Source organism: Acomys minous, assembly GCF_964271855.1.
Source record: "Acomys minous genome assembly, chromosome: 2".
Lineage (NCBI taxonomy): Eukaryota > Metazoa > Chordata > Mammalia > Rodentia > Muridae > Acomys > Acomys minous.
Genome location: NC_140484.1, coordinates 5,956,791 through 5,984,480, shown reverse-complemented (window position 1 = coordinate 5,984,480; position 27,690 = coordinate 5,956,791). Strand labels below are relative to the sequence as shown.

General features: G+C 46.6%; 2 protein-coding genes across 2 annotated transcripts in view; one reads left to right on the top strand and one right to left on the bottom strand.

Moving 5' to 3' along the window:
• Positions 1 to 39: 39 nt before the first annotated feature.
• Positions 40 to 15,968, top strand: TECTB (tectorin beta; the record flags this gene model as incomplete). Its single annotated transcript, XM_084757807.1, has 10 exons — positions 40 to 115; positions 775 to 965; positions 2,665 to 2,807; positions 2,911 to 2,983; positions 9,447 to 9,550; positions 9,679 to 9,762; positions 11,008 to 11,170; positions 12,207 to 12,279; positions 13,948 to 13,980; positions 14,763 to 15,968. 10 exons carry the CDS (start codon positions 40 to 42, stop codon positions 14,810 to 14,812), a joined length of 990 nt encoding a protein of 329 aa, XP_084613933.1. The 3' UTR covers positions 14,813 to 15,968.
• Positions 15,969 to 15,990: 22 nt separating this feature from the next.
• The window catches only part of LOC311592066 (guanylate cyclase 2G-like), a 46,240-nt gene continuing 34,540 nt past the window's right edge, over positions 15,991 to 27,690 (bottom strand). Inside the window, exons 17-21 of the mRNA XM_084772022.1 lie at positions 27,285 to 27,477; positions 23,812 to 23,986; positions 23,136 to 23,234; positions 20,400 to 20,491; positions 15,991 to 19,133 (exon numbers count right to left, since the gene is read on the bottom strand). Coding sequence (XP_084628148.1) covers positions 19,029 to 19,133; positions 20,400 to 20,491; positions 23,136 to 23,234; positions 23,812 to 23,986; positions 27,285 to 27,477 — 664 coding nt within the window. The 3' untranslated portion in view covers positions 15,991 to 19,028. The remainder of the gene's footprint in view (positions 19,134 to 20,399; positions 20,492 to 23,135; positions 23,235 to 23,811; positions 23,987 to 27,284; positions 27,478 to 27,690) is intronic.

Genomic DNA, 27,690 nt, shown 5'->3' with positions numbered 1-27,690 from the left:
TGGTTTGGCCACCTGGCAGAGATCGGCTCTAGAGAAGCAATGGTCGTGAGAGGCTTCATCCTGCTGGCGCTCTTTGCAGAAGCCTTGGCGAAATCATGCACTCCAAATAAAGCAGGTACCCCAGTGCCTCACTGCTTTCCCAGACAGGGAACCCCCAGTCTCCACCTTGCTGTGATCTGAGCTCCATGATGGCTTGGTTAGAAAAAGTGGTGACACTGAAGCCCCCAGTGCCAATCAGACTTTTCCCACAAGAAGCAAAGAAGTATTGAACAAATCAAGATTTTTACAAACTAGAGGCTGTACCCTCTCTTTTCTATGTGACATGTCACTTTTTCTGCATTTGACTACTCAGTGCATGTCGTGTGTCTTTACGCAACACTTTGCAGCACTGAGCATGAAATGATGCAGTAGGAATTTTAAATTATAAGAAATCATCTCATTTTCGTGGGAATGCATGTGTCAGCCTGTGAATTCATGGGTATATTCTTTAAGAAAAGTAAATGTCTTAGGACTGGGGCTGGAGAGTGGTGGCACAGTTCTTGCCCAGCAAGCACGAAGCCCTAGGTCTGATGCCCAGTATTGCTGAAAAATTGTTGCCTCTAAACTAACTTGACGGGTTTTTAAAAATGTATCCAAATAAATAAATATTAAACAGTGACAATATTATATGTGACAAGTTATAAAAGAAGAACTTCAGTGGCTGAAGTTTGGTCCCTAGCTGGTGACTGCTGTGTCAGACCATATCTGACTCAAACCCTGTGTGTGCTCTTCCAGACGTCATCCTTGTGTTTTGTTACCCCAAGACCATCATCACTAAAATCCCTGAATGCCCCTATGGATGGGAAGTCCATCAGCTGGCACTCGGGGGCCTGTGCTACAATGGCGTCCATGAAGGTGGCTACTACCAGTTTGTCATCCCAGATCTGTCACCTAAGAACAAGTCCTACTGTGGAACCCAGTCAGAGGTAAGGCAAGTCCACCAAAGGCCGACGCGCTGAAGAGAAAGCCGTGGGACGCAGAGACAGATGTTTTCTAGTGTCCTTAAGAGGAGTCACAAGGCTCCAAGTTCCCTTTAAAAGTCAGTCCTGGTGCTCCGATATCCTAGGAGGCTTGGTGGCAAGGCCTTCTCTTTCACCGAGTTTAGATGACTGTGTATCCCCGTGTTCATGCCCACGTACAGAAGTGCAGGCAGCAGAGGTTGACAGCGACATCAGTGTGTGTCCTCTCCCAACATTGTCTACCCCATCTCTTGATATGGGTCTCTTACTGAACAGAGAGTTTGCGGATTCAGAGACTGTCTGGCCAGTGCGCTCCTGAGATTTCCCGTTTCCACCTCCTAGTGCTGGGATTACAGGCATGTGCCCCACCCCGGTGCCCAGATTTTATAGGAGTGTTAGAGATCCCGAGTCAGGACTCTGTGTTTGTGCAGCAAGCACTTTACCACCAAGCCATTCCCACAGCTGCACATGACTCTCTGGACATGACTTTTATTTGCCTAATTGGGGAGTGGGGATAGCAGCAAAGCTCCTTTCTTTGGCCTGAACAAAGCACATTTCTCACCTTAAATTTGATGCTTTCATCCCTAAGTTGGATGCCCAAATCAGTGGGCCATCTTTGCCCCAAGACTGGAAGCGATGGTTAAGTGCATCTGAGAAAGTGCTTTATAGACTCGAAGAATACTAGGCTCCTGAGCAGGGTCATGCGGATCAACTGTAGCAGGGAACCACAGACTCAGAAGGAACCAGAGCCTCTCAACAGGTGTCCTTCTATGACAGAGGAGAAATTGAGGCCTCCCACCACCATCAGTTCTCTGCTGCAAAGGTACAAAGAGCATGGTTCCTGCCACCATGGGCCAGAATTCTGATTGCATTGACTACCAGGAGGATGTGCTTGTATGCCTCAGAGCCACAGAGCCAGACCCTCTTCCTGGAGTGCCAGAGGATTCAGATTGGATGGGAGGAGCCACAAGTGAGGAAAGCACAGATGTGTGTGAGTGGGTCCTGGTGAGCTGAAGTAGAAACCATCTCTGAGCTTTCCGGCCATTAACGTTAAAACAGACAGTCACTGTTCTAACAGCGAGCTTTGAGGCCAGCTTGCCAGAAGGAAGAACTTTATAGTTAGTGTTTTGTGGCTCAGAGAAGTTTTAACTACAGGCTTATGATCTAGAGCAGAAGATGAGCAAGGCGTCCCTGGGGCCCTCGAACAAGGAAAGTGGATACAAAGTTGAGTGTCGGAATAGAGACACTCGATCCAGGTCTTCAGTCCAAAGCACACAGATACATGGACTTTTCCTGTGCACATAATATGAGCCTTGTTGAAGGGATTCCAGAACCCTGCAAATACTTTCACCTCACATACAAATAATGGGTTCTACTGCTCCTGATAAACACGCCTGTCTCTTCATTGGGCTTTTTGCTTTGCTTCACTCTTTGAGACAGGGTCTCATGTCGCTCAGGCTGGCTTCAAACTCACTACGTAGCTGAAACTTCCCTGGAAGCCCTGATCACCACTTCCACCTCCCAAGTGCTGGGATGACAGGCGCGTAGCACCATGCCCATCTTTTTCCTGGCCTTTTTTCCTAAGTCGTCTCCAACACTCTGCCCAGAATCCTCAGTCCCATCATGGGCACATTGTACACCCTAACTGCCTTCTTCCTTCCTCCAGTACAAGCCCCCCATCTACCACTTCTACAGCCACATCGTGTCTAACGACAGCACAGTGATTGTGAAGAACCAGCCTGTCAACTACTCCTTCTCCTGCACCTACCACTCCACCTACTTGGTGAACCAGGCTGCGTTTGACCAGAGGTAAGCCGCTCTGGGGGCAGAGGGCTGGTCACCATGAGGCTGCTACAGTCCCTGTCAATCAGGCATGTTTCAGTCCTTATGCAAAATTCTCTCCCCTTTTCAGAGTGGCCACTGTTCATGTCAAGAATGGGAGCATGGGCACATTTGAAAGCCAGCTGTCCCTCAACTTTTACACTGTAAGTCCAGGTTGTCTCTTCCATCTGGGGCCTTTTCCCAGGGCACTTTCATGGGAGCCACTCTCGCTCTCTCTCTCTCCTGGAGTGTGGGCAGGGCCTCATTCGGGAACTCCAAAGGTGGCATATGCCTTAGCCTACCTTTAAAACTTAGGCGCAGCAGAAGGTTCACGTCACAGGATGACTAGGAGAAATGGCACAGGTGCAGCCAACCCTCAAATTTCACTGATATAAAAATCAAGGCAAGGTCACTGACAGGATATAGGACACCTAGTGTCTGAACTCTTAATCAAAATTAGTTTCCACTACATTTCTCTCCAGAGATTTACTTGCCAAAAATATTTAGTCTGGAGCATTGCACTTCCTGACTAGCTAAAGACAAGGCTTGGAGCTAACCCCTGCTGATCTAGTTCTTTCATATCTTAAGCCTTGCAGTAAGATTTCCTCACTGTCTGATTAGAAAGTTAAAGGCACACTGTGGTCTCTCTCAAAATGAAGTGCTCCAGAGAAACTAAATATGCACTGGCCATTAGCCCAGCTACTCTCCCATTAGAAAGGGCACTTTGTTTTTAAGCTGCAGCTTCCAGTGAGGACATAGGCACACAGAGGCTACCCTGGCCCAGCTGGCTAGAAGATGCAGGCAGGAAACACAAACCTTTGTACGGAGCATTTAGAATAGAAAGGTGTCCTTAGAAGGCAGCATGTCTGACCCATTTCATTTTGTCAGCGACCACACTATCCCACTTGAAACCTCACCAACATCAGCCTTGCTTCACCTATTTTCTGGAAGCCATCGACTCCCAGAGTTCCTCAGTGAGCACCAGGAGAATCCTTAAAACAATCTAGTTCGTTTTGCAAATAAGGGTGTGAAGCCCAAAAGAAGGGAGGCCTTTGCTCAGGCCCAGGTGACTTGGAGAAGCAGGTGTTGAGAACAAGAGGCTCTCCCGACTGAGGTTCGTCCGCCTGTAAAGGGCATGGCGTGCAGCGTCAGGCCCCTTCACCCACAAAGGCTGTGTGTAACTTGGGATTCAAATATTATACTCTTTTTTAAAAAATTATTATTAAAGGAGGAGCACCATTAAGAGGCATAAGCTCCAAGTTTCCTTAAAATCCAGACTAGCCATGACTTCATATCACCAGTGGCTGAACCAGAGACAAGAAATCCCACAAGTCACTTGACCTGTCTTCAGGGATCAATGCAGTGTGGGGAACTGTTGGTGATAAAGTGATGGTGAGACAGCTTCCCACAGAGGGACTACAGTCTGTATTACAAGGCCCTTGCCTAGATGGTAGTAGCTGTTATTGCATTGAGATAAGGTTGTAGATTTGATCCTGTGAATGTTTACAATAGTTAGTGATAGAATCAGGGTTCTAGAAATTCGTCTCCCACCATCAACCACACATGGTTGAGTTTCAGACATAGACATAACCCCGGAAGTAGAAAGAACATATTTTTTTTAACCAATCAATCTATCAATCCACCAGTTAATCAGTATTCACCAGCAGGCCATCTTCTGAGTTGCAGAAACAGATGGGACAATTACTTCCACAATTGTCTAGAAATGAAGCTAAGATGTCCTGGAAACCCCACTCTTAAAGCCCTTCCAGGACGAACGGACTCCATCAAAGAGCAACTCCCACTGGGCAGACGCTTTTGTGCTGGTTTGTACCCCACTGTGGGCTCAGTTTCCTACCCCTAACCCGGGTATTTTTCCCACTTTCTCCCTTTTCCACTTTGAGGGCATTCTTGGGTGTTTCCAAAGCAACAACTGCCCTTTTGCATATATTTCCATCAAATTACCAGAGACAGAACCATGCCCTACATAGAACAATGGAACTAACACACTGCTAATTGCTTAAGATTCTGGGAAGCCCAGAGCCCGGGCCCTGCACACTCTGCTCTGCATGCGCCTTCTCTCCTTCCTCTCCATCCCTTCCCACTCACTTTGGCCAAGGACCCATAGTTGATATTCCCAGGGGAAAGTTATGACTCCCAATCAAAGACAAAGGGGGGTTGTTTATTTACAGACATAGCCTGGTCCTGTGGGTAAAAAGAGGGGAGCCAGGGCGTTTAACATTTACTACTTAAATGACCTTGGGAAAGTTATGGAGCCTCTCTATACCTCCATCTCTGCATCCATAAAAGAACTTAGTGACATGTTCCCCTTAGGAAGACTTGGTGAAATCATCTTTAGAAGTACTCAGCATGGTGCGTGAACTCGGTAAGTGCCCATGAAGATAGACTAAGGCCCGATTTAACATGAACGCTCCAAGTGTTCTTAGAATTGTGTCCTTTACACCAATGAACATCAGTGTTGTTGTGAGATTTGGTTAACTTTTTAAAAATCAAAACAGTACTGACCAGTCTTCTAAGTAATACAAAAAGAAATGAAAAGGCTTAGGGTGGACATAGGCAAACAAGAAAGATTCCTCTGAGCACAAGCCAGTTACCAAGTGGGGGTATGCAGAAATGAACTAATCTATTCTAGTCCTTTGCTGAGCCAATAAGAGACATGGAGGGCCACAGGTGACAATCCAGGTTCTGGAATACTCTAGGAATGTCCTGAACAGTCATTGTAGCTCGTTTTCTTTCATTACTATTCCATCTGTGAACAAAAGCAGCTACCAGATTCCCCCTTATGAACTTCTGCTCAGCAAGGAGGCACACACATCTTTAACCTGGGTGGCAGGGGGTTGGGAGTGAACCTTTTAGTCAAAGGAAGGAGTGCTGGAACCTGGTTTCTCAACAGATTCATCCATCCTGTAAGCTGCAAAAGTAGTTTGTGTGGCCTTTCTGCTTTTGAGGATGTCAAGATAAACTCCCCTGGTATATAACAGCTTACCAAGCTAACCCTATCTGGAGGCAGGTCCCCAATTCTCAAGTTAAAAAGAAAGTATGGGATGCCTGACATGGTGGCTTGGATTTGTAATCCCAGCAGTTGAGAGGCAGAAGTGGGAGAGTGGGGATATTAAAACTAGCCTGGTCTACAATGGTAAGTTTCAGGCTAGTCAGAGCTGTATAGAAAGACCCGGAAAGGAAGGGAGAAAGGGAGGGAAGGAGAGAGAGAGAAGGAAGGGAAAATCATGCTACACATTACTGTAGTTAACACTTTGGTTGAAAACTGGACAATTGCTCAACCAGTGGAGACATCACTCGCTGCCAGCTGATCTCCAGGAGAGGTACTTCACAGAAGCATCTCTGGAGACGTGGGGGATAAATTGCCATTCCCAAATTAGTTTCCATGTTTGGAAATGTCCTTCGATCTCTCATTAAATTCAGGCAATACCAAGACTACTTTAAACCCCACTAAAAAGATGTTTCTTCAGCTGCATGCAAGTAAATTGCATACGACTGGGGACATTATTGCTTAATTGTGGCAACCGCTAATGTGGTACCGAGGCCTGAGAAACGGAAAGGAGGGAGCCAGCTTCTAGGTGGCTGGACTTGCTTCTGTAGAAAAGCATACAGGAGAGCTGTGGCGTCTTCTCACGAGCCTCATGCTGGACCCATAGGGGGCAAAGTTCACTCTGACTGGGTGTCAGCTCTGCCTGCTGCAGCCAACCAAGTTGCAAGTCTCTACGCTCATAAATTCAGGTTTTGAAATACCCTAGCCTGAGCTCTGTGTTTCTACTCTATTCCCATCTCACAGGAATGAAGACACAGCGTTCCAAAGGCTACGTCCCTTCCATGGGGTCTCAAGTCAGCAGTGGGGGCCTGGGTTACCCTGGGGTCTGAGCCCTTCTGGCCAGTGCCTCTGTCATGGCTAAGACCAAAGAGTAATTCCAAGTTTTTAGTCAAATGATTGAAAGGAGACCCACAGAGTGCAGAAGCTGAGTCCTTTGAGGAAGGCAGTCAGAGCTGCAATTCCTAATGACCACCTGAACACTATCTGAAGGTGGGCGATTCAGTGCCTGGGTCAGGGACTAGACCCTGACACATCTGGGTAGTAGCGACCCTTTGACACACTCAAGTTTCAAAGCCTGCTCTCCTTAGTCGGCCTCATAGCCCTATAATCTTATCCCCTGATCCCTTCCCCACTTCCCAAGCCTCCTCCACACCTGGCCTCTGCGTTATCCTGTCAGCCACACCTTTGTCCCAGGGCCTCTGCCCTCATGGAAGTTCTCCTCCTGCTGTGGCCTCACAGTCCCATTCCTTAATCTCCTCAAGACTTGTTCAAATGCTACTCCTCCCTCAGTGAGGCTTTCCTGACTGCCCTTTTCAAAACTGTAACATAGGACTGTGGAGACAGGTCCATCAGGGAAGTGCTGGCGGGCAAGCGTGAGGATTTGAGTTCAGTCTCAAGAACCTACATTAAAAACACACAAGCTGAGCATAATGGCATTTGTAATACCAGTGTGGGCAGAGACAGGTGGGTCCTTGTTGCTTACTTGCTGGCCAGCCTAGCACACTTGGTAAGTTCTGAGCCAATGAGAGACCCTGTCTTAAATTCAAGGTAGATAGTGCTTGAGTAATGAAACCAAGGTTGACCTCTGGCCTTCACTAACATGTGCACAGACAAACATACCTTTATGCATTCATGTACCCCCTCTCACACAGCTATGCATATGAACATGCATGTGTGTACATGTGTGCACATGCACACACACTCATGCACACACATGCACTAAAAGCAGCTTACCCTTCCTCATGTTACCAATCCATTTTGCTTTTTTTGTGGTTTCCAGTATTACATATTATATGCTGGTTAAATGTGCTGTATAATTTATTTCTTTTCTTTTGTCTTTCTCCCCTACTAGATTATTAGATCATTTGGAGACAGATCTTGTTCATTCACAAATATTACACAAATAATACACGGAGTATCTCCACATAGAAACTACTCAAATGTGTAGACAATATTCAGGTACATCACCGACAATCAATGACTTAGGCCTGTTGGTAATCGCACTGGTTTTTTTTTTATTTAAGTAATTTATTCAGATTACATCTCAATTGTTATCCCCTCACTTGTATCTTCCCGCTCCCCCTTCCTCCCTCTTTCAGTCTATTCCCCTCCCCTAGGTCTGTGACAGAAGGGAACCTCCTCCCCCACCATAAGATCACAGCCTATCAGGACTCATCCTGGTAGCCTGCTCACCCTTCCTCTGAGTGCCACCAGGCCTCCCCACCAAGGGGGAGTGGTCAAATGGGGATCTCCAGAGTTCATGTCAGAGTCAGTTCCTGCTCCCTGCACAACTGTGGAGAATGTGGTGTCCATTGGCTGGATCTGAATAGGGGTTCTAGGTTTACTGCATACATTGTCCTCGGCTGGTCCAGTAGTTTGAGCCCCTGGGTCCAGATATGCCAGCCTTGATGGTCTTCTTGTATGCTTCTAGGACCCTCTGGATCCTTCTATTTCCCCATTCTCCCATACCTCTCTTACCTGGTGTCCCAATAGGAAGTCCCAGCATCTATACCAATGTCCCGCTAAGTGAAGATTTTCAGGGGACATCTCTGTTGGGCGAGTGTCCAATTATAAGCGAGTATATACTATGTGTATCTTTCTGGGTCTGGGTTAACTCACTCAGGATGATCTTTTCTAGTTCCATCCATTTGCCTGAAAACTTCAAGGCTTCCTTGTTTTTAATAGCTGAGAAGTATTCTAGAGTGTAAATGTACCATGGCTTCTTTATCCATTCTTCTACTGAGGGACATCTAGGTTGTTTCCTGATTCTGGCTATTATGAATAGGCTGCTATGAATATGGTTGAGCATATGTTCTTGTTGTGTGGTGGAGCATCTTTTGTGTATATGCCCAGGAGTGGTATAGCTGAGTCTTGAGGTAGCCCTATTGCCAGTTTTCTGAGCAAGCACCAGATGATTTCCAAAGTAGTTGCACAAGTTTGCACTCCCACCAGCAATGAAGGAGTGTTCCCCTTTCTCCACATCCTCATCAGCATGTGCTGTCACTTGAGTTCTTGATCTTAGCCATTCTGATGGGTGTAAGATGGAATTTCAGAGTCGTTTTGATTTGCATTTCTCTGATGACTAAGGACGTTGAGCATTTCTTTAAGTGTTTCCAAGCCATTTGATATTCCTCTGTTGAGAATTCTCTGTTTTATTCTGAGCCCCATTCAAATCATAAAGCTTCGAGCACAGGTGAACATTTGCTCATACACCGTGCAGGGGATCGGGGTGGGGGGCGTATGCACTTGGTTGTTCTTGGCCTTGAGTGATTTGTGAGACTTCGTGAAATCATGTCTTGACATCTTGGACTCCATTATTTTTCTGTCAGTCAATTTTGTTGGCACCACTGAGACCAGGTGTGTCTAACCATGAGCAGCAAACGCCCTTCCCCTTTCTAAGATGACATCAGCATCCTCAGAGGCTGTTTCTCTAGGGTCTTGTATGCTTTTTTTCTTGGGTTGGTTCCCTCTCTATCCCATTCCAATGTGTCGACTCCTGCCAGACATGACTGCTCATTCTGAGAGGTCACAATGCCTAATGTCCCCATTTCCTTTCTAAGAATGCCAAGTTTTCCACCAAGAAAGAAGCTCCCTTCATTCTGGAGACATCCGAAATTGGTTCAGATCTGTTCGCAGGAGTAGAAGCCAAAGGGCTGAGTGTTCGGTAAGTCCCTTTAGTCTGTGTATATTTTTAAGTACAAAGAAAACAAGACCAGCCAACAGCCTCTCAGGTTCAGGTGCCTCTATAAAGGACTGGGTTTTAGTGATGCTGCATTGTGGATTTTTTTCCAGGTTTAAGGTAGTCTTGAATAGCTGTTGGGCCACCCCCTCTGCTGACTTCATGTACCCCTTGCAATGGCAGCTGATCAATAAGGGGTAAGTGCTCTCTGCAGCCAAGGCAGAGTGGTGGGTCCAGTGTACCCTGGTCTCTTCCGCTCTGGCTTGGGACAGTCAGGGAGGAAGCTTTCTGTTCACACGGATCCTTTTGGTGGAACTCTAATTTTCAAGAGCCCTCACTGATATCACAGTAGATACAATGGCAGGTATGTTCTGAACACATGAGCTTACCTGCAATGGCACATTCCCGCCAGAGGGCGAGTCTATGTGGGGCGGGGGGTTTGCTCATGTATGGAGACCTCCCAGCAGGCTGCCACCATGCAGCCAAGCAGAGGAAGCTGTCACTGAGAGGCAGGTGCCATCGCCTGTGCCAAGGCATCTTGGCCTGCTCCTTACTTGCCTTCCCTTCCCCCACACAAAGCTCCTCTTACAGTATTTTCCACTGACTGATACCAGGCCTAGGGCACCCGGGCTGCTGCAAAGAGCTATTTTAAGCCTCTGGGTCTTGAGTTCAGGCAAGGATCTCGGGTTTATTGACCAGACAATCCTGTTAGATCCTTACTTCGTGCGGTGGAAAATTCTCTCAGCCCCCATCACTGCCGAGGCCACAACAAACAGAAATAGCTCCTGACCCTTGGCCCAGATAGGTAGGAGCAACCTTTGTTTCTCTCTCATGACTCCTGAGAGAAAATTAAGAGATGACATTTCTTGGTTCCTGCATCTGTCCCAGGAAACATGCATTTAGCTATTTCTTTCTGTCATTGTCTAGATCATAATATGGAAAGTATGTCTATGTTTTTACAAAGGTTTTTATATACTATATGTATGACTGATAGAACATAAATGCCTTTTCAATTTTCAGCCAAAGCTTAATAATGCACAGAGATAGGCCGTGGGTGTGACTCGGGCTTAGGTATTTATGGCACCTTTGGAAAACACTGCTCCCGTGCAGCGACTCAGCCACTTACTCCGTGTTACCCTGGAGTCCTCCAGACCCTGGTCCTGAAGAGGGCTTTTTCTCTTGAAGATTCCACTCCTCTAGGACAGGGGTTCATCTTACCAGATGTGTGTGTTCTCATAAGTCATCCCCCCTGTTTTAGGATGGAAACAACCACATCCGCCCATATAGCCCTTCACCTGATCTCACACTTGGAGATTAGAGCTCTTTCGAAGGCCAGACAGTTGCATGCAAGGCCAGCAGAGTGCTCGGTGACGTTTCACTGGAGAGCCTTTTTGCAGTTGTCTGGTGTGACGTTTCTCTCTCCCTTCCCCTATGTGCACCAGCTGCCCCACGGATGAAACAGTGTTCGTGCATGAGAACGGCAAGGACCACAGGGCAACTTTCCAGTTCAATGCCTTCCGCTTCCAGAACATCCCCAAACTCTCCAAGGTTTGGCTACACTGCGAGACGTTCATCTGTGACAGCGAGAAGCTCTCCTGCCCAGTGGTGAGGACCCAGATGGCAGCTATTACCCCCAAGGGGCTGGGATTGGAGGAGCTGGGTTTGATGGGGGAGCTGTGGGTCCCAGGTGCAGAGGCAGAAGGTCTGGGCCTGTCCACCTGGCTACCCCAACTTACCAACTTGCAGTGTGTCGCTTGCCCCTCTGGGCCGGGTCTCATCATCTCTGAACGGAGCTCATCGGTTCTGATGGCTGGTCCATTTTCAGAGAACAATATCAGATAAGCATTGAGGTAATAGCCGGCACGGAAATGCTTCGAGGAAGTTAGGAGGGCAAAGGAATCTAAGATGTAGGCAGAAGCACAAAGTGGGCGACAGCAGTCTGGATTGGCCTCTCCAGAGAAATGCTAAATGTCTCGCTCACGGTGGGCAGCACGGTGAGGGAGGCCAGTGCCCTCTGGTTCTAGGACTCGCTGAGCTGTGAACACCTCCACACGGAGTTAAAAGCGCTAAGCCCCAGACTAACCTGCTCTGCCCTCCAAGTAGACTGGAGGCCTCCAAGGCCTGCACTTCTAAAAAGGATGCCAGCGCCGGTGGCCTGGAGGGACCAGCAGAACGGAGACTGAACCTCCACTTCCATCAACACATGCAGCTAGAAAACAGATGCTTGTGAACACAGGGAAGAAAGAGAAATGAACCAGAGAGCAGGGCCTGGGGGAGGAGAACCAGTTAGTATCTGATCAAAAGACAGGCATTGGAGTTGCGGTTTTAACAAAAGAAAATGAAGCAGAACACATTTTGCAAGCGTCCTCTTTAACTGAGTTAAGAGGCATCTTAACTAAAATCTTTCCTCCTTATAGAAAAGTATAGTGCCCTGGGATGCTAACGAACTACACCCGCAAGGTTTCCTCCGGCCTGGAGAACCAATGAACTCTAGGCATGTGCGCATGCGTGCCTCGTGCCTGTGCGCATGTGTACTTTTTCTATCTGTTGCTATGTATTGACTGGGGACTTCGACTCCATGCAGTTTCATTTTGTTTTGTTTTTCTTGTTTCCTTTGTCCGTTTCTTCTCCCTGTCTTCAGAACTGCGACAAACGGAAGCGCATGCTACGTGACCAGACAGGGGGAGTCCTGGTTGTGGAGCTGTCCCTGCGGAGTAAGCGGATTGCCCAATAGTCATGTGTACTCTGGGCTATGTCCACAGGCACGGCAGGTTTGAGCATTTTGATTGAATTGTCAAACCAGGCGTGCCTGTGGACACAGCACTCATGGGCTCCTCAAGTGGCGGGGCTCTGATCATGTGGACACAAGGACACAGAGGTTTGTTGACTCTACCCTGAAGGTCTTTTCTCCCTTCCTTCCTTCCTTTCCTCCTTTTATTTATTTTTTTATTAAATTATTCAGATTACAACTCAATTGTTATCCCATCACTTGTATCCTCCCATTCCTCCCTCCCTCCCTCCCTCTTTCACCCTATTCCCCTCCCGTAGGTCTATGACCAAGGGGGACCTCCCCCCCACTATATGGTCATAGGCTATCAAGTCTCATCTTGGTAGCCTGCTTGTTCTTTCTTTGAGTGCCACCAGGCCTCCCCACCAAGGAGAGGTGGTCAAATATGGGGCACCAGAATTTCTTTTCTTTCTTCCTTTTATTTATTTATTTATTTATTTTTTTAGATAGGGTTTCTCTGTGTAGCCTTGGCTATCCTGGACTCACTTTGTAGACCAAGCTGGCCTTGAATTCACAGCAATCTGCCTGCCTCTGCCTCCGGGGTGCTGGGATTAAAGGCGTGCGCCACCGTGCCCAGCTTGCCCTGAATGTATTATGTGGTCCAAATCCAAGTGCACCTGAGGAATTGGGTAGTGCTGAGATGAGCTTCCAAACTGAGGGTGCCGTGAACAAGAGAACAGAAATGCAGGTGTCCTGGGATGTAAGCAAGCTTTCACTGCCCAGGCCTGGCCTGCCACTACATTCAAAAATGAACAAGATTCATAGACCTTGTCTCCAGGAGTTTACCTTCTAGCCAGGGGAAAAATGGTACCCACTGAGGGCAAGAGGGATGCTCTGGGTGGGGGATGGGCAGGGCACTACAGCAGTCTGTGACCACAGGAATTGACCCAGTACAGGCCTTAGAGACTGTTGGAAAATGTCAGTGTGACCTGGAGGGTGCTGTGAGCAGAGGATGAGCCATACTCTGGAGTCATATCTCAAATCACAATGACTGTGTCATAGACCAGAGCCTACTCCCCAGGCTGCCTCTAGATTTATGTGGCCTACAAACTAAAACAGGCTTTGTACACTTCCATGAGGTTCTAAAAATATATAAAGAAAACCATAGTGCATAAAAATCCAATGACATTAAAATAAAGTGCCAATAAAGTTTTATTAGAACAAAGAGACAGGTGTTCATACAGAAAACATTGTCTACAGGGCAGTCATACTATAATGACAACATAGTTATGTCATGCTTGGTGTGGCAGTACACACGTGTAACCTCAATACTCAGGAAGATGAGGCAGGAAGATGGTGAATTTGTAGTCTAACTGGGATACATAGTAAGCTCCTGTCTAAAAATGTAAAGAAAAAAATAACTTCCTGGCCCCCTGCTAAGTTAAAAGGCTTTAGTATCTAGCGCTTTCCAAAATATTTAGCAGCCAAGGAGACAATGCTGTGAGAGGAAGTCCTTGAAAACTTCAATAGACGCTTCTGAAAGGCAGCGGCTCCTGATTTAATGGGGGTCGGACATGGTCAGGTTGTGGCTTAGAAACAGTTTCGGTACTTCACGGCTTTCTTCAACCTGCATTCTCTTCTTTGCTCACTCCAGGCAGGGGATTTTCCAGCCTCTGCAACTTCTCAGGTAAGGAAAGAGCCACTTCTGAGAAGTGCCGTGGTGCGGTGCTTTTGTGAAACGGGTGTACATGTTCCAAGTGTTTACTTTGGCCCCAGCAAAAATCTGTCCTCGAAGATATACATCACAAAATACACCTGAGTAGGGCAGAGGCGGGCAGAGGTAAAGGGGTCTCGCTCCAACCAGCCTGTGACCCTCGAGGGAGGAGCTTTTCGGGTGGATGAAGAACCACAGAGCCCACAGCACCCTCTGAACGAAGCCATCACCGGTGGCTTTCCTGGGATTCCTGACTCTGGAGATGATGGGTTTTAATCAGATCACCTGCTCATTTAGCAGATAGGGGAGGCCTTGCTGTGGCTCTGCTGTCTGTCAATGGGGTGAGGTGGATAAGAGAGAGCCTCAGCCTTCCCCCACACCCAGCTGTCCTCTGTGAAACTGAGCTATGATGGTCCCTGCAATGCATGAATTAATTGTAGGTCAGCACTAAACGGTGAACAAGACATGGTCCTGGGGTGAGGGCCAGGGGAAGGGATGCAGCAAGTAGCCTCAGAAGCTTCTTAGGGGAAGAGCTCCATGTCAGTTTGCCAAAGGTCCACAAACCAGGCTTGTGTGTTAGGGCCTCTGTATTGGTAGAAGTGGACCGTGCAAGCCCCCGAGAATGAACAGGAGTAACTACATATAAAACTTGAAAGCTTTACAACAGCCTCACCGCATTGTCTGGCTGCATTCACCTTGGCCTTATATAGCTGTTTCTCAGTGCTGTCTCTGCCCCCGCCCCCTCTGCTTTGCAGGTGTTCTTTATCACCTCGTCCTGATGCTGGGGATCTGTGCTGTGCTGTAGGAGATAGCTGGGCAGCTGTAGCAGCTTTCTCCAAGGCCACCCTGAGCTGTGACACTCTCGTTTATTGTGCTGCCAAAAAGAACAAACAGAAGACTACATTGCTCGGGAGCTGGGACTAGCCCTTTGCCAAATATGTGTTCCCCATGATTTTTTGTTTGTTTGTGAATTTGGTGATCTGCTGCCTTTGGAGCCACATGTCCCTGTGGCCGTTAGACCCTGCCACCCCCCTCCATGAAGCTGGGGAGGTGTCCTCTCTCCTCTTCTCAAATTAGGGCAGCATTTGAAAGCTACTTTCAGAGTAAGAAGACTCACACACACACATCACATGCAGCTTAGTATGTGGAGGTGAAGACAGACCATAACCACAAAGCTCAATTCCAAGTACCAAATCCACAGGCAGAGCCAACTTTACCCAGCAGGCACTCTGTCATTGAGACAGCACAGTTCTAAGAACATAGGCAGGAGGTTCCAATCTTGAAACCACGATGTGGAAATCCAAGTTAAATACAATATAGTTGTTCAAACTTTTGTAATGGACAAGAAGTGGGTTCTTGAGTGCCTCCAATACTAATCTGTTTTTATTATAGGGTTTCTGAAATAGACATAAACGTTAGGTAGGAATAGATGCCTTGCCCTTAGAAGTGATTATGTTTCTGTAATCAAAAGTAAGTAGAAATTAGACTGTAAAAGAAGTGAAACTCTTCTTCATTTCGCATAATAGTGTGATAATGCCTACACGACATGTGTTTGCATGACAGTAGACAGACTCTGACTGAGAACAGGTCTCTGAGATCTGAGAGCCAATCCTGAGAGAGCCACACACCTATGATGCTCAGTACACACACTAGCCTCATTTGTTCTCAGAAGTCTTCCTGTCCGGAATGCTCTGATGCCCTCCACTTTCACATATGCAAGCTTGTATCTGCTTCCATCTTGTTCTTTTGTGATTGTAGGAATTGAACCATCAGAACATCATAAATACAATGAAAATACAGCCAATGATATCACATGTCAAAGCTAGCCAGCCTTGTGATCCAGAATAAGCCAATGTCCATGACTCACATTTGTCAACAAGAAGCAAACTGAAAACCAATCCTGCTAGAGCATTGGCTGTGGTGTGACAGGATAGGCCCGAGTGCTGGTTTTTGTTTTTTTTTGTTTTGTTTTGTTTTTTGTTTTTGTTTTTGTTTTTCCTTTGTTGCATAAACAATTGGCATTTGAAATCACGTGTCAGTTTGTCCTTCTGTATTTCACGCCCTCAAGAGGTTCTGAGGTCTGCAGCTTGCCGATCGTTTTACAACTTGCATAAATGACCTTACAAATGAAGCCCCAGTTACCAAGTTATGTGGTTTTGCCATGGGCTGGAGTTGGATGGTCCCATGCGGTCTAAACTTGGTATCTAGCTGGTGCTCTGATCAGTTTGGAATGGTCTCCTAATGTAAATTCAAGACTCACAGAAAACATGTTTCATTGTCTGTAGTCAGAAACTCGTACATAGCACACACATAGCCAAGTGTGTAGGTCTTTGCCTGCCAGACTAAAACAATCTTTAATTCAATCATCATGATTTATGATTTTGTAACCTGGTGCTATGAATTAAATAAAATGCCTAGAATAAATAGCCTATGTTTGCAGCTTACAGTGTTCACATGTGATGGTAGAAGGCAGTCCCACAGTTCTTCCAAGGGTTTCGAGACTTCATAGACTCCAAATATTCCACAAACGGCCAATCACTTGTACACAAGAGTGTCCAGACAGAGCCATGAAGGAGGTAAAGACATTTTGCATGGCTGACACTGAAGAGACATAGAATGGCCTGGGCAGTCCCTACCTGTGGACTCCAGTGTCTCTTGCCAGTTACAAAAAGTGTCCCTTTAGGTGTGTCACTCTAGGTGTGTCTGCTTTAAGTTTAACTGGAAACTCCCACACAGTGTTCAGTTACCCACTCTGCCTTGGAACTCCTCTGTAAGGGATTATCCTCATTGTCATAAATTCTAGCTCCAACTAAACAAAAATAGACATGCAAAGAAAAAAGATACACACCCCCTTTGGTATCTTTAGCACACCCACAACACTAGACACAGATGTGAGGAAACTGCTCCTATAGAAGTTTCTAGCTACAATAGCTATATCCATTCCATTTCTCCCACTCTCCCTTCGTCACTCTCCTTGCCTCCCTCTGTGTGTATATATAACCAGTATGTGTATGCATGTGAGTGTGTGTTTGTATGGATACAGGTGTGCATGTGGGTGTCTGTGAATTTGTGTGTGTGTTTTGTGTGCATGGACAGGTCTGAATATCAAATATTTATGTTATAATATTACATAAAGACAGATTTAACAAAGTATTATTTGAATATAATTTAGGTAAGCAGATGGGTTAAGGCTAGAAGCAAATTACCTCGTTGATACAAATACAAAGATGGAACAATAATAGACAATTCCCTGATTCATTCCCGTCTCTGGGACTAAATAAAAGTTTCTAATGTCCTTTTACTATAACAATATTACATAATTTGGTTGCTTTGTTTTTTTATTATAGCTCAACTAGTCCTTAATGTTGCATTACTATCTTTTTTAAAATGTCTACTTCCAACTAAACTTCATGATGAAGATGAATTAAAGTTTCCTATTCTATTGTATTCCCAGTGTGGCAGCTAGCAGAGTAAAAACTTAACATATGTTCCTCGAGTTCATAAAATTCTCAGAGGAATGGATGAATGGACAGATGGATGGACGGATGGACAGATGATAGTGGGTGAGTAGGTGGACGGATGAGTGGGTGAATAAATGGATGGATAAATGGTTGAATGAATGGGTGGCTGGGTATGTGGTTAAAGAGATAGGTGGATGAGTGGATTGATGGATGGGTTGATGGTGTGGTGATTTAAATAAATAATGGTCCCTATAGGCTCATAGGGAGTGGCACTACTCAGAGGTGTGACCTTGTTGGAGTAGGTGTGACTTTGTTGGAGGAAGTGTGCCAAAAGGGGCAGGCTTTGAGGTCTAAAATGCTCAAGCCAGGTCTAGTGTATCATTCACTTCCTACTGCCTGTGGATTCGGATGTCAAACTCTGAGTTCCTTCTCCATCTGCCTGCAGGATGCCATGCTTCCTGCCATAAAGATAATAGGCTAAACCTCTGAATGGGTGGATGTGTGGGTGGATGGGTGGGTGGATGGAAAAGGACTGGCCTATCAATCTCAGAGACGCATGAGAGATTACGATTTGTTTTCTTTCATGATGGAGCAAAGTGTTTGGCACAAGAAGGCATCATGTTCAACAAGGGAAGAAGGTAGGAAGACCAAGAAGATGGAATCTAACCTATCATCTCCACACTGTAGTAGAAGGGAGAAACTCCCTAGTACAAATGCCTTCTGCCTTCCTTCCTCTTAGGTGCCAGTCTAAGATGGCCACTTCTTGATGCTGAGGGCATTGGTAGGAAGCAGAGTTTCTCTCCAGAACTGTACCGAGAGCAATTCTCCTACAGCCAGAGAAATCAGACATGTGCCTCTAGGAAGAAACAGAATACGGCAGATGGGAATGCTCAGGGGTGGTTATGAAGATGAGCTAATACGGGGAAGGCTTTCCTTAGTTGTGAAGAAAGGCAAGAATTATATGGAGCATTTTTGTAAATATTGACATGAAAGCTCCTCCAATGAGTCAAAAGGTAGTTTGTTTCCCAATACAGTACTCAAAAATATCTCCACAGTGCACATAAGCAACAAGGAACATCTAACTGGTCTCATTGGGTCTCACGTCTTCATTCCTTGGTATTTCAACAGAAAAGGGTCTCAAGAGCATCATTTTATCCAAATGCTCCCTGCATTCCCAAGCAACCATGTAGGCTGGGCACATACAAGGTGCAAAGAAAAGAGTATCGTAAGAAAGAGTAAGGGAGGGTGAGGCCGTGTTCTCTTTTTCCTCTCTCCTCGGAAGAAATGGGTTATAGGCCAATTCATGAGCTGTGAGGCTAGAAGCCTATGTGGCTGCCATGACAGGAAATGAGTTTCCAATATCCACCTCTTACAAAGGCACAGGAGCTGGGGCTGTGCGAGCAAAGGTTGGAACAAGAGGGGACACCAATCAGACAGCACCCCCTAGTGGGAGATGGACTCAATGCACGAACTACAACTGTGCAGAGGACTATTGGATGCCTTCCCCCAAAAAGGATCCCCACGGGCCTTAGTGGGTTCTACAAACATCTTGAAAGAGTCTCACAAGATCTCTGGAGCTTTATCTTCTTCCTCCGTAAACTCGGGGAGCGGGACTGTGAAGCCGTCTTTTCCTTTCAACCAGAAGGTCGTCTGTTCTCCCTTGCCCTGTGGGAAAGGGGTGGGGGGGTCGGGTGAGCCAGAGAAGAGCCACTGACAGGGAAGCAGGGTCTGGCTTGCTCTGATAGGCAGCAGGAGCCATTTCTATGAGAGAAATACCTCCTTATATATGAAATCTTACATGCTTTTTGTAGAAAGCCCTGCAAAGAATAAAGTTCATGGCTTCCTCTCCCCCTGCCTCTCTGAAATCCTAATAAATAAATAAATAAATAAATAAAGTCTGGATTTCACTTGAGGACCAAGGAAACTACCTTACATACTTGTGTACACCGAATCTGAATGCTTAGCCTTACCACCACGCCCACTTTCCATATGTACAACTAAGTCCTCCAGTCAAGCCATCAATAAGGAGGGGCATCATCCCAAGAAGGTTCTACAATGCTGCTCTCCAACAGGTCCCCTTTCCACCTGCTGGAGGGATATAGTGCCCTGGCACCAGGGAGTTGATGTCACTTTCTTCTCTCTCACTTCTTTCCCAATGTCCTCATCTTTGGCAGTACTGGGGAAAGAATACTGCCATTCCCTCACAATCTTTGGCAGTACTAGGGAATGAACCTAGGCCCTCACACTTGCTAGGCAAGCACTTGCTTACTGAGCTACAACCTAAACCCTTCCATGTTCACTTTTTCCTAGGTTTCCACCCCTACCCAGACAGCCGGTGTCGTGGTGACCACCACTGCTGCTGTGTGCCCATCTCTAAGATGCTACTGAGCCCATCTCCAGGGGAGCATCTGTTCTCCTACCCTCCCCTGCCCCCCATCCCAGGAAAGGGAAGCCTGAGGCCGGTAAGTAGAATGTATCATCCAACCATGTCAGCAATGGGCTGGGAGGAAGGAGGCAGAGGAAACACTAAGAACACTTTGTATGACATAGAGATGAGGTCCTAGCGTCACTAAGGTCAACCAATGGAGTCCTGTCCTCTCTATCTGTTGGTCCCAAGGGGAAGAGACACAGAGGAAAAGAGGGTTGTATTCACTATGGCTTTGTGCTCAAGTGGAAGCTGAAAGACTCTTTGGTAGCAGAAAAGATAGCCCACTAAGGAGTGAGAGCGAAGGCATTTCTATTGGAAACCTATATCTAATCACCTGAGCCATCTCCTGACGGGGCAGATCCAGCAGCCATGAACATGTTCAGAGAGAGAGAGCCCATGCCCAGGAGCCTCCTTGCATCTCCATGTGGAGATTCACTCATCTCCCCCAATTCTCCAATATGTCTATCAAGGACACAAACTGAGGAGGTGAAGAAAAGCCTTACCTTGACTGAAATGGTGCCTCTCTTTTGCAGATGGTACCCCCCTGCTGCTAGAAGGGCGTCTGCGGTGCTCTGAGAAACATGAATCCGGAGAGCTGCCAGAAATCAGGCATGGCCTAGTTACCGACTTGTCACTGGGGGAGTCGGTGGATGGGGGCTTCTTTGGAGAAGGGACCAACATGACTCGCATTCCTTGTTCTCCAGAATTTCTCATGAAACAAAGCACATAGCTGGGTATATCGTAACCCAGTCCGTGGGAAGCAGAGATGGGAGTTCAAGACCAGCTTTTACTACATTGTGAGTTCCAAGCTATCCTGGGATCTAGTCAGACCCTTTTCAGATAGACAGGTAGATGCCAGATAGATAGATAGACAGTTAGATAAACAGACAGAAGACAGACAAACAAACACATAAACAAATAAATAAATAAATTTAAAGCACAAATAATACCCAGTGTCTGGGGCACGTAGGTTGAGACCCTCAACCACCCAGGCAGTGGTAAGTTACTTGTGCGCTCATACTGGTATTTGGTTCAGGAACACAGAGTAGCAGCTTGTTCTACAAGTTGAAAGTCTCCATGAATGGAAGATCACTGGGCTTCTCCATCTTCCTAGGATGGACGGAAGACACGCTACTGAAAAAGTTACCATAACCAAAGGTGCAAGTGGAAGCAGATTTGGAGCCTGCCTAAACATGCATCCTTACAAGATGACAGGCTTAAATATGTGTTTTAAAGTTGGTTGGTTAACTTGGGCAATGAAGTAGCCGTGTGTGTGTGTGTGTGTGTGTGTTTATACACTGGGAGAAATCAGTGCATTCAAAATAAACTTAAAGCACCAAGGAATTACTTTTCCATGTTTCAACTGAGAAATAGCATATATACCTCAAGCAATCACTGGTGCAATAAAATTACAAGAGTATGGTGCCCCCTACAGCCCTAGTCATAGATTTTCTCTGCACCACCAGGAACACACTCTACATCAGAGATGGAAGCACCACTACTCACAGGATAGCCTGCACACTATCTGTGTTTGCAAATAAAGTTTTATTGAAACTTGATCCTGCTGTTCCTAGAACATGTTTCTAGAACTACTCTTGAAATACATCAGAATTAAGTAGCTGCAAGTGAGATTATATGACCCCTATAACCTAAAATATTTACTGTCTGGCCCTACAGAAAAGAAAATATTTTCTAATCTTTGCTTTGTGATTATATGCTTCTGTTATGTATAGGTCTGTTAAGGGCAGGAAGAAATTGGTGGGATGGCCATTCTTACTATGTTAATCCTACTGATTCATAAGCATGGGAAATCTTTCCATCTTCTGATATCTTCTTCAATTTATTTCTTCAAATATTTGAATCTCTTGTCATACAGGTCTTCACTTGCTTGGTTAGAGTTACAGCAAGCTATTTTATATTATTTGTGGCTATTATGAAGGGTATTGTTTCTCTAATTTCTTTCTCAGCCCATTTTATGGTTTGTCTGTAGAAAGGCTACTATTTGTTTGTTTTTTGTTTTTGTTTTTTGTTTGTTTTTTGTAAATTTTGTATTTGGCCACTTTGCTGAATGTGTTTTTCAGCTATTGGAGTTCCCTGGTAGAATTTTTGGGGTCACTTTTGCATATGATTTGCATATGTATATATGCTGTCATATCATATGCAAATAACAATACTTTGACTTCTTTCTTTCCAGTTTGCCTCTCCTTGATCTCCTTCAGTTGTCTTACTGCTCTAGCCAAAACTTCAAGTACTACATGGGCCTCGGTCCTCTGCACATGTATAATAGTTACACAGCTGGGTCCTCATGTGGGATCCTAGAGCAGGAGCAGGGGCTGTGTCTGACTCCATCGCCTGCCTCTGTGTCCCTTTCCCCTGACTGGGCTGCCTTGTTTAGCTTCAATAGAAAAAGATGAGCCTAGTCTTGCTGCACCTTGATATGCCAAGGCTGGTTGATATCCATGGGAGTCCTCTCCTTTTCTGATGAGAAGAGGATGAGGGGGGAGGGGGAGGGGGATGGAATAAGGGAGGAGGGAGAGGGGAGGACGGGGAGGGGAAAGAGGGGGGAACTGGGAAGAGAGGATGGAGAAGAAGCAGTGATCAGGATTTGAAGGAAATAAATGACCTGATTAAAAAAGAAAAAGAAATGGAGATTTAAAAAAGAATGGGAAGAAAGGTGAAGGGATGGCTCGATGGGTTGAAATGCTAGTTCTGCAAGTATGAGGGCCTGAGTTCAGGTCCCCAGCACCCATGTAAAAGCTGGGTACAAAGCATCTGTAACACAAGTGTTGGGAAGTGGAGACAGGGGAATTCTGAGAACTCAGGAGCCACACAGCCTCATTGGTCAGGAAACTTGAGCTTCAGTGAGAGCCTGGTTCAAAAAACTAAGGTGGAGAGCAGGAGAGAAATACCTGCCATATGCCCTCTACACACACACACACACACACACACACATGCACACACATGTATACATGCACATATACATACATATATACACACACACTCACATACACATACATATATACACACACACACATGCACACACATGTATACATGCACATATACATACATATATACACACACACTCACATACACATACATATATACACACACACGCATGCACACACATACACACAGAGAGGAGGAGAAAGGGAAAGAGGGAAGGAGGGAGAGAGGGACAGGGAGTGGATGGAGAACTCAGGGGACTGTTGTGCTGTGCTAGCCATGCAGATGATACTCACGCAGACTGCTACTTTCCATCCTGGATGCCATGTTCACAGTGTCTCCAAAAAGACAGTACCTGGGCATGGTGATCCCCACCACACCGGCCACCACAGGACCTGAGGAGAAAACAGTGGGATGGTCTAATGGTCTAACTGCCTGCATTCCCCAAGGCTGGGCTCCACATGGGCCATCAAGTCCCTAGAGGAAGTTAACTCAAGTATTTCTTTAAGTGTCCCCTTGGAGCCATGCTTCACAGTATGACTGGAGAATGGGTTTGTTTTCGGCTGGATGGTAGGACCACGGCTACATAATTTATGTAGGGGCGGAGGGACTAGGTATCAAGACATGATCCTGTATCTTCAGGGAGACTGAGGCACGCCAACATCATCTGGGTTGCAAGAATCCATCAATATGTTTTTTCAAAAAAATAATAAAAGAATATTAGGACAAGCTAGGATCATTTATCTGCAAGTCATTAGCCCATCTGACAAAAGCCAATATATTGAAGGAACACCATAAGGAAGGATATCGGGGCGTAGCCCAGCATGGCTCCCGCACTGTGCCTGCCTCGGTTTTTAAAAACATCTCAGACTTTCTGCGTACCCTTACTTGCACCACGCAGATCAACTGACTGGAAACATATGTGCATTCTGTGGCCCCCTGGCACTATAGCCATCCAGTGACCATGTCTACCTGTGTGGAGGCCTATCCGCAGCTTGAGTCTCTCCTCAGGCATGTGCCCGATCTGGAAGTGGGTGGTGGCGCTGAGTAAACACAAGGACATGGTGGCAATCTCCTCTGCGTGTTGAGCTCCGTTGCGGATGGGGAGCCCACTGGCCACCATGTACGCATCTCCAATGGTTTCAACCTGGAAGACACAGCCGAGCACTCATAGGTTTCCAGAGAGAGAGGCACTGAACAGAGGAGAAAATGGGCTCAGACAACAAGACCTCCACATTCCCAGTCCCTCTCCTGAGGCCTCACCGTCCAAAGCGTGACTCTTGCCAATCTCCACTCCACCCAAGCCCAGCATTTCTTCAAGTGTCTGTCCTTGTCCCATTTCTCTCACAAGCCATTCCTGCTCCCCATAGGCACTGCTTGCCCCTCAGAGACGTGATAACCCTGGTACCACATTTCCCTGGTCCACACTCAGAAGGAGTTAGACAAGCAGCCACATACAAGCCAGGTAAATCCAGAAGGATCGTGTGGACCTGTGGGAAAGACTGTAAGCTTTGTCACAGGTAAAAGCAATCTTGGAGGGCTTTACCCTTGGGCACCCCATGGATACCCTGTGATAGACTGAGTGGAGCCATCCTGGGCCTGGAATTCAGAAAGCAGACCTGGGGACTCCACCTGGACTATTGTCTTTCTAATGGACCCTCAATGGGAGAAGGAGACCGCCCTTCACAGGCAGGCGGGGAGGAGAGAGCTACTGCAGGGTCAAACCCGGCTTGAGCGCACGTTGATCAGCGAACAGACTGGACCAACACGTGGCCAGAGACACTTAAGGACCCGTCCCGTGGAACGGATACCGGAAGGTTCACTCTTTTTTCCCTTTAACCTTTTTTCCCTCTTGTGTAAGCTAGTTGGGTTGTATAATAAAGTTTAATTGTTAAGAAACAGAGCCTACATGGACCCCTCAAGTGGAGTTCATATTAGCCAAGCCAAACGTCCTCCTATGACATAATGTCTACACACCATTTAACTCAGTCAGCCACACATATCTACACATTTGTATCATTGACCTCTGCTCCTCCCTATCAGCCCCCCTAATAAGCCAGAGTCCAGAGTCCTTATTGGCACAGAAGTAACTGATGCCTAGAAGCCCAAGGCTTCAGCCTTTTGCAGACACGGTTGTATTTAGTAGAACCCAGGGATGGTGTGGAAAGGCACGGTGTTCATCAGGTGGTGGGAACACGTCTCTTCTGCTGCCCCCAAAATTACAAAAGGCACTGCCCAACAAGTCTAGCCTGGCTCAAGGACTTTTCCCCTCCTGAGAACAAAATTCATCAACACAGAGAGCAGGTATAATAACCACCCATGCCAAATGCCCCTGGGGAGAGAAAGCTAGGAGGAGATTCCAGGGGACATGGTCCTAGGCAGAGCAGAAGCAGGGACCAGCTCTTAAAGGCTCTCCGTGCCATCCTTGAACAGTTGTCATTTGTGGAGAACATTAGGGGAACCCGCTGAGTGTCCATCACTCAGAGATATGGCCACACTGTCCCCCTGTAATAAACATGTCAGGGCTTGTTTCAAAGCCCAGTGTAGGAAGCAGCTACATGTCAGGGCTTGTTTCAAAGCCCAGCGTAGAAAATAGCTGACAGCCCAAAAAGCTGACGTCTGACCAGATGTGTGAGTGATAGATAAAACCTTAGTAGTAAGTTCTGACCTAGGAGCAGCCAGGACTGCAAGTTGGTGATAAGAGTGCCGCAGAAAGCTAGATGTGTGAATTAGAGAGGGTAAGGTAAAAGTAAGTATAAAAACCCTGAGAAGAAGCAGCCAGCTCTCTTCGCTCGCTAGCTCTCTCTCTCTCTGCCACCATGATCACTTGAAATGCTGCCAGCCAACGGGGCGCTCCCCCCCCCCCCAGGACGGAGCAGACAGACATGCTGTCAGATAACAACCCGAGAACCGATTCAAGTCGCAGCAGCGTACCTGTTCGGCAGAACTTCGCGATATCAGGTCGTATACCCTAATGGCATAAGCTCCCAGAACATTGATATTATAAGATGCTAAATGCTACTCCTATTAGAATTAAGATAGTTTTAAGAGTGTAATGAAATGGTATTGGTGGCTTGGCCTTGGAGCCTTAGCCGCTGCCTTTTGTTGTAGTTGCCTTTGTATTGCTAATAAACCTCTCTTGCTAAATCGTACCACTTGCTCTTGGCCTGACTCTTTTGTTCCGGATTCTGAGTGTAAACTCTCTGCTCGCGACACCCCCATACCCTGCCTGTCCCAGGATGTGGGCAGAGTTCTGTGGTCATGGGTAAGGTGGTACAGTTGTGGCTGCCTAGTGGGATTGTGAGGGCACAGGCACAGGGTGCTCCCCTAACTGTGGCCTGACCCTCTCCACAGAGAGGTCTAACAGCTCAGAGAGCAACATTGTCACCGTAACACACAAAGCCACATCACCACCACTGTGCTGTCCTCGTCCCTCTCACTCTGGGGACCATGTTTACATGCCTGCCACCTTGAGTAGCACTACTCAGGGTATAACTGCCGTCTCCCCTCTATCCCCAGCCTGATCGTCTAAGTTTGAGGAGTCTGTCTTCACCCAGGATTCCTAGCATCATTCCAACAAAAGCAGGATCCACGGCGGATCTAAAGAAGGGCACACATCCAGTGCTGGCCAGTGCTCCTTACAAACATGTTTACTGTGAGATTAAAGTAATGGGTGGAAGAAAAGGGTGTTTATAGCAGTGGAGTGTGTGTGTGTGCACAGGCGCATGTGTGTGTGCATGCACACGTGTGCATGTATGTACGTGTGTGTGCATGTGTGTGCACATGTATGTGTGCATGTGTGTGTGTGTGTGTTCATGTAGATGGAGGCCAGAGGAAACCTCAGTTATCGTTCTTCAGGCACTGTCCACCTTAGATTTTGAGTCAGGGTCTCTCACTGGTCTGGAACTCAACAATTAAGATGGCTGGCTGTGAACCCCAGCAATCTACCTGACTCTGCCTCCTCAGAGCTGAGGATTATGGACCACGAAACCCTGCTTTTTTTAAAATAATTCTGTGAGTCAAATTCAAGTCGTTCAGCTTGCAGGACCATCACTTTACTGACTGAGCCATCTATAGCCACCACACAGCAACTCTGAACAAGCATGAGCATTTGAGACTAATTAAGGCCTTTCCCAAGAAGACAGACAGATAAAATATTAAATGTATGCCAAGGATTGATATGGACTAAGGTGTGTCTATTCTCAGTCAGCCTGGAGGTAGCAGATAAAAAGTCTGTATACATCACCGCTCACCTTGTATACATCGTGGGTAAGGAGTCTGTATATGTCACTGTTCACCCTGTACACATCGTGGGTAAGGAGTCTGTATATGTCACCGCATATGTCACCGCTCACCTTGTACACATTGTAGATAAGGAGTCTGTATATGTCACCACTCACCCTGTACACATCGTGGGTAAGGAGTCTGTATATGTCACCGCTCACCTTGTACACATCGTGGGTTTGAATTGTGTGATCAAACAAACTGTACAGGTCATTGAGGAGCTTCACAACTTGCAGGGGGGAGCTGAGAGAGCACAGCTTTGTGAATCCCACAATGTCAGAGAAAAAGATGGTGACAGACTCAAAATGTTCCGGCTCTACAGACTTTCCGGCTATTAGCTGTTCTCCAACGAAGCTGAAATCAGAGAGAGGAGAGATCTGAATAAACTCAGGCTTTTTCCCGCCTCCACAGCTCTTGGCAAGGTCGACCCTCTGCAGGCCTTTGTCTTTGGCGGGCTAGGCTTTTACTCATTAAATTTGTCATATAGAGGGATTTTGTGGCATGCATTTATTCACTTGCACTTTCTCTAGAAAGGTATTTTAGGTGATGACTATAAACTGCAGGAGA